Source organism: Stegostoma tigrinum, chromosome 4, assembly GCF_030684315.1.
Source record: "Stegostoma tigrinum isolate sSteTig4 chromosome 4, sSteTig4.hap1, whole genome shotgun sequence".
NCBI lineage: Eukaryota > Metazoa > Chordata > Chondrichthyes > Orectolobiformes > Stegostomatidae > Stegostoma > Stegostoma tigrinum.
Genome location: NC_081357.1, coordinates 25693883 through 25707584, shown reverse-complemented (window position 1 = coordinate 25707584; position 13702 = coordinate 25693883). Strand labels below are relative to the sequence as shown.

Genomic DNA, 13702 nt, shown 5'->3' with positions numbered 1-13702 from the left:
TCTCGGCCCAAAACATCAGCTTTTGTGCTCCTGAGATGCTGCTTGGCCTGCTGTGTTCATCCAGCTCCACACTTTGTTATCTTGCCACTTTTGACAGTGGGTTTTCAGATAATTTATAAAAGCATATGAAATAGGAACATGAGTTTGGCCCCTTATCTGCTTCACCACTCAATAGGATCATGGCTGCTCTAACATTCCTTCTGTCCAACTTCCTGTCCCTCCTCCATAACCCTTGATTGCTCTACTGAGCAAAAATCTAACTATCTTATAAGCTTCATCTTAGGTTTTCAAACTCTTCCACAGTGAGGACATTTCTGTTGTACTGTAGAAATGATAACAGATTGTTGGCTTGAGCAGTTGTCCTCTCATTCTGCCTTTATCATATTTTTTCCAGTGTCTATTCCTGTTCATTGAGAGATATTGACACCATTTTTAGTTATGGGTTTTCATCTTTGTCATAATTAGACATACGATTCCTTTATTTTGATGTTAGGAGAGCAAATCTTGCTTGAGGCTTTGAGATAGTCTTTGAAACATATTTTGTCTCTTGTGTAAGTGAGTTCCCTAACAAAGCACTGTGTCAAAACCAGCCCAGTTCTTCCCCTCCCCCCATTGCATCCCAAAACCAGCCCAGCCTGTCTCTGCTTCCCTAACCTGTTCTTCCTCTCACCCATCACTTCCTCCCACCTCAAGCCGCACCTCCATTTCCTACCTACCACCTCATCCCGCCTCCTTGACCTGTCCATCTTCCCTGGACTGACCTACCCCTTCCTACCTCCCCACCTATACTCTCCTCTCTACCTATCTTGTTTTCTCTCCATCTTCGGTCCGCCTCCCCCTCTCTCCCTATTTATTCCAGTTCCCTCTCCCCATCCCCCTCTCTGATGAAGGGTCTAGGCCCGAAACGTCAGCTTTTGTGCTCCTGAGATGCTGCTTGGCCTGCTGTGTTCATCCAGCTCCACACTTTGTTATCTTGGATTCTCCAGCATCTGCCGTTCCCATTATCTCTGTGTAAAGAATGTTGGAATAGCCTTGATTTTGGATTTAGATTTGGATTTTATTGATATATGTACTCAAGTATAAAAGTACAGGAGTACAGTGAAAAGATTATAATGTCGCCACACAAGTCATGACTTGAGGTTCCAAGGTAGCTCAGTCCGAGATACAAAGCAGTAAGCGAAACAATGTTACAAAGTTAAGCATTACTTCATAGAGTAAGTAGAAAAATAACGAAATAAGGTAATAGTTAACATTAAAGTCTTTCTTAATTTAAAATAGTAAAATAAACGAATGGTAAAAGTTCAACAGTTTTTGATGAGTCCTCCACATACCTTGCTCTCAGCTACCTCAGCTGCCTTTCCTTGATGCTACCGCTGTTATGTACTGTTGATGCTGTATTAGGCTCTGGTCAGATTGCATTTGGACCATTGTGAGCGGTTTTGGGCCCTTATCTGAGGGTGATTTCAAGAATGAAGGGGTTGTCATGTGAAGAGCAGTGAGGACTCTGGATCTGTACCCAATGGAGTTTAGAAGGATGAGGGACAGATCTGATTGAAACTTACAGAATATTGACAGGCCTGGATAAAGTGGACTTTAGGTAGATACTTCCATTTGTACGAGAGCACGGCCTCAAGGAGAAGGGATGACCCATTGGAATTAAATGAGCTGGAATTTCTTCAGACAAAAGGTGATGAATCTGTGGAATTCATTGCTGCAGAAGGCTGTGGAAGCCACGTCATTGAGTGTCTTTAAGGCAGAGATAGATAGGTTCTTGATGAGCAAGGGAAGATAGGAGAAAGGGGTTGAGAAACATATCAGCCATGATTGAATGGTGGGGCAGACACGATGTCCTGAATGGTCTAATTCTGCTCCTATATCTTATGGTCTTAAAGATGTAGTCTCGTTAGCACCTTGTACAGTTGCAGTTAGACTTCCCAACTCTTCTACTCCAACCCTGCTGAAATAAGGGGCAGCATTCCATTAGCTTTCCTGAATATCTGCTTTATTTGTGCACTGGCCTTCTTTGTTTCTTGCACAAGTACCCCCAAATTCCTTTGTGTTGTAGCTTTCTGCAGTTTTTTCTCAATTTAAATAATATTCTGTTTTTTTTTACTTCTGGTTTTCATTTAGGAATGAGCAATGAATGAGTTTAAAAAAATTCTCCCTTCCAAAATGAACAACTTCATTTTGTCCTACATTATGCTCCATTTGCCAACTTCTGTCCACTTATTTAGTCTTTCAATATCTATCTGTAAACTGTTTATATTCCTCTCTCAACTTGCCTTTCTACCTATTTTGTGTTGTCTGCAAATATGGCTACAGTACATTTGCTTTCTTCCTCCAAGTCATTACCATATATTGTGAACAGTTGTAGTCCCAGCACTGATCCCCATGAAACCCCACTGTTTACAGGTTACCAACCTGGAAAAGAATCCCTTAAACCCACTCACTGTTTCTTGCCAGTAGCCAATTCCCTATCCATGCCAACATACAACCTTCAACACAATGGGCTCTTATGACTTAATCATTTGTGAGGTTGCTTTGTCAAACACCTTCTGGAAGTCTAAATACAACACTTTTGATATGCAAGATTCTTTGAAGACAGTGTCAATGGTACTATTCCAGGGCCTTGATATAGCATCTATAAGTTGTCCCAGCTTCAGTAACACAGACAAGTTAGAGAGAAGAACCACTGTCTGAAAGACTTTGAATTCTAAGCCTAGTTAATTTTTTAATTCTCAAACTCAAGAATTTAATTTGCCATAGCTGAACAAGCACATTAGACTTGGTCATGTCCCTTTTTATCAATGTCAGTGTTTTGGTACAGATAGTTTCCGAGATATGGGAAGTGACAGATTTTTTCCAGTGAATTATAATAGATTCACACCATGAGCTTAATTGAAAGTTTTGAATTTGATATATTCAAATTTTGGTCTTCCTAGACAAGTCCTTTTTTTTAGGCAACTATGTATAAAATCTTGAAAGCAATGTTAATTTTATGATGATGCTAAATAGAAAACTTTTCTGTTTCAATTACAGGCTTAAGTAGAAGTGGAGAAGAACTGTTACTCAGACTGTAGAAGTAAGATTTAAATCACAGTCTGGCTCATTTCTGCAGGGCACACTTGTGATAAATTTCAATATTTCTGTAAATTAATAACTATAAATAGAACTGGAATTGGAATTAGCTTTATTGTCAAATGTATTCAAATGAGTACAGTGAAAAGTTTATAAGTCGCCTCATATGGCGCCATCTTAAGTACAAAAGTCTTAGATAAATAGAGAAGTAAAAGGTCCAGCATTCAGACTTTAGGAATAAATTATAAATGGAGAAAAAAAAAATTCAGAACAACGGTCTTCCAACCCAGTCCATGCTGGCTTCAAGACTGCGTCAGTCTTCACCCCGGGATTCACGAGGATGGGAGATCGCTCTGGAAAATAAATATACAAGTGCACAAAACAATCACATCTTAGAATGGAGCCATAGAAGCATTGTACCTTTGCATCATAATTCTGTGCAAGCAATTTGCAGAGTGTGGTCTTTCCTGCAGATTTTGGACCCAATATTGCAACCTTGCAAGTTGGACGAGGCTGTGGAGGGAGAAGGTATGGTCGAGGATTTAAGATAAACTTCTTCAAAGTTTCCTCAGATGAAAGGAAATACATTTTGTCCAGATAGCTGCAAAATAGATTAAAATATTATGAACACCAGTTGTACATCTGAACTTGGAGATGAACAGGTGGTGGATAAGTTTAATCATGAAACTCTGCAGACTATAAATAACAACATTTTTATGGAAGAGATTAAAGGAGTACAGAGTGAATTTAAGAGGTTAGATGAAAGATTAAAAAGCAGAACCTTAAAAGTAGTAACCTCTGGTTTACTCCCAATGCCAAACTCAAATAGGGGAAGGAACAAAGGATAAAGGAGATAAATCAATTGCAAAAGAGGTGCATTTTTCAGGGATTCAGGTTTTTAGACAATTGTAATGTTTTTTGGGATAGAAAAGATCTGTTCAAAAGGATGGGTCTAACCTGAACCGGAAAGGGACCAATATCTTAGCAGGGAAATTTGTTCGTTCAGTAAAGGAGGCTTTATACTAATACAGAGGGGAAGTGTAGGAATTGTACGTAGTAGTGTAAATCGAAGATTGATGGGGAAGATTCTGAATGTGAAGACAGTGCATCAATTAGAAAAGAAAGACAAAAGAGAGTCAGAGTATGTAGTAACTCTGATGAACTAAACTGCAATCATTTCGACGCAAGGGATCTTACAGGTAAGGCTGACGAACTGAGGATATGTTTAAGAACATGGGATTTCTACATCAGAGCTATTACAGAAACTTGGCTGAGAGATGGACAAGCCTGGCAGCTCAAAGTTCTGGGTTTTAGATGCTATAAGAAAGACAGGAAAGGAGGCAGGAAAGAAATAGAGGTGGGGTAGCATTTTTGATTAAGGAATATGTTACTGCTGTAACTAGTGGAGATATTTCTGAAAAGTCATTCAGTGAAAACATATGGGTAGAAATTAGAAATAAGAAAGGAAAGATCACCTTCATGGGATTGTACCATAGGCCCCCAATAGTAAGAGGGAAATTGAGAAATCAAATATGTAGGGAGATCTCAGATATACATAAGCATAAGGTTGAAATAATAGGGGAATTTTAATTTTTCAAAGACTGACGGGGGCTATCATAAGTGTTAAAGGTTTGTATGGCGAAGAATTTGCCAAATGTGTTCGAGAAAATTTTCTTTATCAATACATGGATGCTCCTACTAGAGAAAGAACAAAACTACACCTTGTTTTGGGCAATAAGGCAGGGCTGGTGATTGAAGTAAATGCAGGCGAACACTTTGGCTCTAGTGATCATAATTCTATTAGTTCCAAAATGGTTATGGAAAAAGATAAGCCTTCCATAAAAGTTAAAGTTTTTGATAGGAGTAAGGCAATTTTAATGGTACAAGACTAGAACTTTCAAAAGTTGACTGGAGTAGACTGTTCACAGGTTAAGGGACTACTGATAAGTGCCAGGCTTTCAAAAGTGTGATGATGAAAGTTTAGAGGCATTGTGTTCCTAATAGACAGAAGGGTAAGGCTGGTAAGATTAAGGAACAATAGATGAATAAAGATATTGAGGTTGTAGTCAAGAATAAAAGTGAATCTTAATTTAGATACAGACAACTTGGTTTAACTGATCTCTTAATCAACATAAAGAGTGTAGGGGCATTCTTAAGAGGAAAATCAAGAAGGCATAGAGGGGATACATGATAGAATTGTCAGATAAGGTTAAGGATAATCCAAAGAGATACTACAAATTCATTAAGAGCAAAAAGATTACTAGGAGAGACTAGGGCCATTAAAGATCAAGGAGGACATCTTTATGTTGAATCCCAGGAGATGGGAGAGACAACAAATGAATATTACACATCAGTTTTTACTGTGAAGAATGAAATGGAGTCTAGAAAATGTGGAGAATAAATTTTGATGTTTTGAAAACAATTAACGTTACAGAAGAAGAAGTTCGGCAGTCTTCAAGAATGTAAACCCGGATGGTGGCACAGAGTTCAAGACTGGCAGTTAAACATCCAAGGATTCACAACTTATCAAAAAGACAGGGAGGTGGGCAGAGGGAGTGGGGTTGCCTTGTTAGTTAAGAATGAAATTAAATCTATGGCACAGAGTGACATAGGGTCAGAGGATGTGGAGTCTGTGTGGGTGGAGTTCAGGAACCACAAAGGCAAAAAAACCATAATGGGAGTTATGTACAGACCTCCTAACAGTGATCAGGACCAGGGGCGCAAGATGCACTGGGAAATAGATATGGCATGTCAGAAAGGCAAGGTCACGGTGATCATGGGGGACTTCAATATGCAGGTGGACTGGGCGAATAATGTTGCCGGTGGATCCAAAGAAAGGGAATTCATGGAATGTTTGCAGGATGGCTGTTTGGAACAGCTTGTGATGGAGCCCACAAGGGAGCAGGCTATTCTGGACTGAGTGCTATGTAATGAGCCTAACTTTATAAAAGATCTTAAAGTAAGGGAACACGTAGGAGGCAGCGGTTTTAATATGGTAGAGTTCAGTCTGCAGTTTGAAAGATGAAGGCAAAATCGGATGTAATGGTGTTACCGTTAAATAAAGGTAATTACAGGGGCATGAGAGAGGAATTGTCGAGAATCGACTGGAAGCAGAGCCTAGTGGGGCAGACAGTAGAGCAACAATGGCAGGAGTTTCTGGGTGTAATTGAGGACACGGTACAGAGGTTCATCCCAAAGAAAAGAAAGATTATCCGGGTGGGATTAGACAGCCATGGTTGACAAAGGAAGTCAGGAAATGTATCAAAGAAAAAGAGACAGCCTACAAGGTGGCCAAGAGCACTGGGAAATCAGAAGATTGGGAAGGCTAAAAAACAAACAGAGGATAACAAAGAGAGAAATAAGGAAGGAGAGGATCAAATATGAAGGTAGGCTAGCTAGTAATATTAGAAATGATAGTAAAAGTTTCTTTCAATACATAAGAAACAAACGAGAGGCAAAAGTAGATATTGGGCCACTCCAAAGTGACACTGGAAGGCTAGTGATGGGAGATAAGGAAACAGCTGAAGAACTTAATAAGTACTTTGCGTCAGTCTTCACAGTGGAAGACATGAGTAGTATGCCAACAATTAAGGAGAGCCAGGGGGCAGAGTTGAGTATGGTAGGCATTATAAAAGAGAAAGTGCTAGAAAAGCTAAGAGGTCTAAAAATTGATAAATCTCCTGGCCCCGATGGGCTACATCCTAGAATTCTGAGGGAGGTGGCTGAGGAAATAGCGGAGGCTTTGGTTGTGATCTTTCAAAAGTCACTGGAGTCTGGGAAAGTCCCAGATGATTGGAAAATTGCTGTTGTAACCCCCTTGTTTAAGAAAGGATCAAGGCAAAAGATGGAAAATTATAGGCCGATTAGCCTAACCTCGGCCATTGGTAAAATTCTAGAATCCAATGTTAAGGGTGAGATTTCTAAATTCCTAGAAGTGCAGGGTCAGATTAAAACAAGTCAGCATGGATTTAGTAAGGGGAAGTCGCGCCTGACAAACCTGTTAGAATTCTTTGAAGAGGTAACAAGTATGTTAGACCAGGGGAACCCAGTGGATGTTATCTATCTAGGCTTCCAAAAGGCCTTTGATAAAGTGCCTCATGGGAGGCTGCTGAGTAAGGTGAGGGCCCATGATGTTCGGGGTGAGCTACTGGCTTGGCTTGAGGATTGGCTGTCTGACAGAAGACAGCATGTTGCGATAAAAGGCTCTTTTTCGGAATGGCAACCGGTGACGAGTGATGTCCTGCAGGGTTCGGTGTTGGGGCCGCAGCTGTTCACTTTATATATTAATGATCTGGATGAAGGGACTGGGGGCATTCTGGCGAAGTTTGCCGATGATACAAAGATAGGTGAACAGGCAGATAGTACCGAGGAGGTGGGGACGCTGCAGAAAGATTGAGACAGTTTAGGAGAGTGGTCCAGGAAATGGCTGATGAAATTCAACGTGAGCAAATGCGAGGTTTTGCACTTCGGAAAAAAGAATATAGGCATGGACTATTTTCTAAACGGTGAGAAAATTTGTAAATCAGAAGTACAAAGGGATCTGGGAGTGTTGGTCCACGATTCTCTAAAAGTTAACTTGCAGATAGAGTCCGTGATTAAGAAAGCAAATGTAATGTTGTCGTTTATCTCAAGAGGGTTGGAATATAAAAGCAGTGATGTGCTCCTGAGACTTTATAAAGCTCTAGTTAGGCCCCAGTTAGAATACTGTGTCCAATTTTGGGCCCCTCACCTCAGGAAGGTCATAGTGGCCCTGGAGCGTGTCCAGCGAAGATTCACACGGATGATCCCTGGAATGGTAGGTTTAACGTATGATGAACGGCTAAGGATCCTGGGATTGTATTCATTAGAGTTTACAAGGTTGAGGGGAGATCTAATAGAAATTTACAAGATAATGTATGGCTTAGAAAGGGTGGACGCTGGGAAGTTGTTTCCGTTAGGCGGGGAGACTAGGACCCGGGGCACAGCCTTAGAATTAGACCGGGTAAATGTAAAACGGAAAGGAGGAGACATTTCTTCAGCCAGAGAGTGGTGGGCTTGTGGAAATCATTGCCATGGAGTGCAGTGGAGGCCGGGACGTTAGATGCCTTCAAGGCAAAGATCGATAAATTCTTGATCTCTCAAGGAGTCAAGGGCTACAGGGAGAGTGCAGGGAAGAGGAGTTGAAATGCCTATCAGCCATGATTTTTATGGCGGAGTGGACTTGATGGGCCGAATGGCCTTCTTTCCACTCTTATGTCTTATGGTCTTATAATTCTCCAGGATCTCATCTAATGCATCCCAGAACGTTGTGGAAAGTAAGGGAAGAAGTTGTGAGACCCCTTGCAGAAATATTTGCATCACCTATAACTACAGGTTGAATGCCTGATGACTGGATGGTGGCTATGTTGGACCTTTGTTTAAGAACAGGTGTAAGGAGAAACCAGAGAACTACAGACCTGTGAGTCTGATTTCAGTTGTAGGTAAATTGTTAGAAGTGAATATAACAGATAGGATTTATGGACATTTAGAGAGGCAAAAATTGATTAGGGTTAGTCAGCATGGTTTTGTGCGAGGAAGATAATGTCTCACAAACTTTATTGAGTTTTTTTAAATGGAAGTTACCAAAAAGATCGATGGGCGCACGGTAATAATGTTGTTTACTTGGAATTTAGTGAAGCCTTTGACAAGGTTCCACATGGTAGACTAATTAGTAAAGTTAGGTCACATGGAATTTACAGCGAGCCTGCCAATTGGATACATAATTGGCTTAAGGAGAGAAAGTAATGGTGGTGGAGGAGATAACGGGAACTGCAGATGCTAGAGAATCCAAGATAACAAAGTGTGAAGCTGGATGAACACAGCAGGCCAAGCAGCATCTCAGGAGTACAAAAGCTGACGTTTCTGGCCTAGACCCTTCATCAGAGAGGTGGAGTGTTGCTTTTTGGACTGGATGCCTGTCTCCAGTGGTGTTTCACAGGGATCAGATCTCGGTCCTCTTTTGTTTCGCATTATATAAATAATTTGGATGAAAATATAGAAGGCATGGTGAGTAAGTTTGCAGACAACACTGAAATTGATTGCATAGTCGACATTGAAGAATGTTTTCTAAGATTACAAAGGGATCTTGATCAAATGGGTCAATGGGCTAAAAAATGGCAGATGGAGTTCAATCTATATGAATGTGAGGTATTGCATTTTGGTGCAATGAACAAGTGTAGGGTTTATACAATAGTGATAGGGCCTTAGTAGTGTTGTAAAACAGTGGGACCTAGGGGTGCAGGTACATAATTCTTTGAAGTTTACATCAAATATATACAGGGTGGTTAAAAATGCGTTCAGAACATTTGCCTTCATTGTTCAGACCTTTGAGTATAAGAGTTGGGGTGTCATGTCGAAGTTCTATAGGCCATTAGTGAGGCCTCTTCTGGAATAATCTGTCCAGTTCAGCTCAGCCAGTTTTAGGATGGATATTGTTAAGGTGGAGAGAGTTCAGAAGAGATTTACCAGAATGTTGCTGGATATGGAAGGTTTGAGTTATAAAGAAAAGCTGAATAGGGTGGGACTTTTTCCACTGAAGCATAGGTCTTTGAGAGCTGACCTTATAGATGTTTATAAAAAAATGAGGGCTACAGATAGAATTAATGGTAGTTGTTATTTTCCGAGGATGGAGGATTTCAAGACTAGGGAGTGCATTTTTCAGGACAGTGGAGAAAGACTAAAAATGACATGAAAGGCAAATTCTTTGGTCAGAGGGTGTTTTGTGTGTGGAATGAACTTCCTGAGGAAGTGGTGGGGATGTGAGTACAATTACAACGTTTAGAAGATATTTGGACAAGTAATGAACAGGAAAGGTTTGGAGGGATATGGACCAGGAGCAGGCAGGTGGGACTAGTTTAGCTTGGGATTACATCTGGCATGGACTGATTGGGCTGAAGGGTCTGCTTCCACGCTGTATGACTCTAAGAGAATGCTAAACATAATATATTCTGTTATCAATAAGATATAAATATCAATAACATGTAAATCATAGTGGTTTCAATGAACCTCACATTACCTGGCGATGATTAAATGGCAATTAAGATCACGATACCAATCCCTCAGGATCAATGAAAATTTAACAATTAAAATGTGGGCATGTGGCTTCCAAGCACCAGGCAAGTGTTGAATCTATATTTTAGAACACCCTTAGTAACAGCATTGAGGTTATTCCTAAACAGATGAACTGTAGTAGTTCAACAGAATAAAGAAGGCTTTAGTCCTTGTCCATGGTAATATAAACCATTGCTATGTTTGGCCAGTCTGCCCAATTTAACAGTTCAGATCTCTGTATCCCTACAACTAGTCTGTGGCTCTTTTCCTTCCACCCCGCCAAGCCTACCTATTACTCCTTCCCTCCTGATTGCTAGGGAGCATCTTAAATGACCCAAGTTGTGGTTTCCTGCTGCTCGTTTTCCAAGCAGGGCAGCATAGTGGCCTGCAGTGACAGAGACAAAAGGAAAACATTCTGATGATGTCCTTCTGTTAAATTTGGAGCAACTGCCACATTATGGTCATGACAGGTTTCTTCCACATATTCTATATCCCCACATCCTCTCCACTGTCTCATAAATAAGCTAAACATTAGAATCAGGATTAGTACCTTTTGGATAAAAAAATAGTTTTACCTAATCTATTAAAGACCCAACTTGAGGCAACTAATACCGTCACTAGGTTTTTTCAAGCAAACAACACTACATTCATATTTTTGAAGTTGAATAATTATTTAGGGCATTTATGATGTTAAAATTCAATTTGAAACACTACATAAATCAGCACCAGTTGAAGACCAAAACAAAAATATATGAATCGTAAATGGCAAACTATAACAGCAAGAAAAATAAGTAATTCAAGTATATTGAAAGTAGGGTTGCGAAACATGTCAGCTGAGGAAAATGATCACTTTCAAAAACACTCTGTTGAACTTGATTTATGGATCCATGAGGTCTGAGTGTCACTGGTTCAGCCAGCATTTGTTGCCTGTCCTCTACTGCTCTTGGAGATGTATAGAATGAGAACATAAGAAATAAGTACAGGAATTGGCTAGTCAGCCCTTTGTACCTGCTCCAGCATTCAATGTGATCAAGGCTGATGTGCATCAATACTCCCACGGAAAAAAGAAGTTATTTTAAGAATAAGATAAATGAAGTCTCCAAAATGAAAGTCTAGGACAATTAAAATGAAAACTAGAAAAGGTATAATAGAATTAGCACAGAGATTTAAGTAGGCATTTGGTAGTATAAAACCTGAGTGTTGCTGAAGAAACACATTATCAAAGATTTTTGTCTTACACACATCAAGACAATTTGTGAGAAATACTAAAGTAAGGAGAAAACAGCATTCTATCCTGTATAAAATGAAAATGTTGACTATTTGGCAAGTAGAGTCTAAATGATAGAATGCTAGATGATAATTGACAGTCAACTGTACGGTTTTAGAGTAGATTTGTAGCTTGGATTATGGATGTTGTGGTTGGTTGGCTCACCCAGCTGGTTCGTTGTTCCGCAGATATTTCGTTACCAAGCTGGGTAACATCATCAATGCAGTCTCCATTAACTGTTGTGCATGTCAGAGCTCAGATATTCTTTCAATAAAATTGTGCTAGTTTCTGGACATTCTTCACAGATTATATGCTCCTGGATCTCACATGGAGAACACCAATGCTGGAATCTTTGTGTTGTTGAAGTACATCAAAAACAATGTAGGAGACAGCAGTTACCACTTGGTCAGCAAACCCAGTAAGACAAATGCTGCTGTACAGCCTCCAGTGGGAAAATTAGCAGGAGAAGACCTACCAAGGGGATTTACAAGCTTTGATCCCAGTTTTTTCAACTCTCCGAAAAACAGGACATGTGGCGTTCATAGATGTCTCCCCCCATCATCCGCGCACTGCCACACAACACCAGGTCATTATCTAACAGGTTTATTTGAAAACACAAGCTTCCATAGCCTTGTTCCTTGTTTTTTAGTGAGAGATAGTATCAGGCACAGAATTTACAAGGAAAAAATCAAAGGATCACACCACTGATGAGGATGTATTAAACAAACCTGAGATGCTATTAAATCTTTAATCAGTTGGAAGGTTTTAATTGATTAATATGTATATGTAAATCCCCAAATTCCTTTCAAGTCACTGTCTTGAGAGTACTAAAGGTTTTATCAGGGTAAAGAAGAGGTAACATTTTAAGTCAGACAATGCATATTAGGTGTGAGGCCATCTTTAGAATCTTGTGTTTTGGTTTGGAGTCACACTGTTTTTATTTCTAAAGTAGGAACTTATAAACTGCCACACTGACTGACAGTCTATAATGTATGAGTGTGTGAGTGAAAGAAAGTGGGGGGGCGTCAAAGAGAGAGAGAGTGTGAGAATGTACGTGCTGAGAGACAGTTTCTGTATGAGAGAGGATCTGTGTGAGTGTGTGAGAGTGCGTGCATCTGTGTTTGTCAGAGTGAGTGTATGTGCATATACGTGTATGTGGGAGTGTATATTGTGGTGGAGTCACCTGTAGTGCGACATGAACCCAAGATCCTGATTGAGGCCTTCCTCATGGGTACAGAACTTGATTATCAGCTTCTGCTTAGAGTCTCTGCTTTGTTACGTATCCCGAAATCTGCCTCTTGAGGACATTTACGTGAAGATCAAAGGTCAAATGTCTTTGACCGCTGAAGCTATCCCCCCCTGGGGAGACAGCACCCTGTCTGGCCATAGTTGCACGGTGTCCATTCATCCATTGTAGTAGTGTCTGCATGATTTCAGCAATGTACCATGCCTCGGGGTATCCTTGCCTGCAACATTGGCTGAGACACATCAGTATCTACTGTACATGTAGTGGGTGGTGTTCCCAGATGTAATGGTAGTGTCCATGTTGAAGGTACCTCCACATCTGTTGGAGGAGGACTTGCACTGAGAAGGACAATGTGGCAGTCTCATCCTGGTGGCCATCTAGGTCATAGCTGCCTTGGATTTTTATACCACCTGCTCAGTTAAAGGACCAGCTTGCATGAGGAACCTTCCAAGACTTGAGCCATAAAAGTATCCAAATCTTAAATCATGCATTTTCTTACAGCACAGCTCTTCAAATCATTCCATTGTGGTGATGAGAGTCCACTCACTTGGACATTGGAATTCTCTACCAGTTCTGGTTTCACACATACGTAGGGTGCTATCAACTGCACCCATATAGCCTTGAGCATGCTCTATCAACAACATGCAGAATTTATCAGCAGAAACGACTTCCACTCTAAATTAAATTCACCTATTGCTTCCAAATTATAGAGAACTCCATCAGATATCCTTGGACATGCTAATGGCTCTTCCATGCTAGAGAAGTCACAGGTACCAGCCTTCTTCTGAAATCCATGACCCATACAGAGAAGGATGCTCGGAGTCAAGGGCCATCACCATCCAAAGCTGGCTCATCACACCTTTATAATAACCTCCAACTGATGAAGAATGAAGGTACAATACAGGTCATGGTTAGATGGAAGTCGCAGTACAACAGACAATAGACCTACTTGCCCCTTTAAGATGAAGTCCTGATGCCTGAAGCATGCAAGTGAAGCCTTTCAGAATAACTCAGAAAGGGTTTCCTGCATCATTGTGGCACAC

The 13702-nt window shown here is 40.5% G+C and overlaps 1 protein-coding gene across 2 annotated transcripts in view; it reads right to left on the bottom strand.

The window, feature by feature from the left end:
• ak9 (adenylate kinase 9) overlaps positions 1-13702 on the bottom strand; it is a 298446-nt gene that overhangs the window by 216410 nt on the left and 68334 nt on the right. For both annotated transcript variants that reach the window (XM_059645225.1, XM_059645227.1), the window contains exon 12: positions 3499-3679. In XM_059645225.1, the coding sequence (XP_059501208.1) occupies positions 3499-3679 (181 nt within the window). The remainder of the gene's footprint in view (positions 1-3498; positions 3680-13702) is intronic.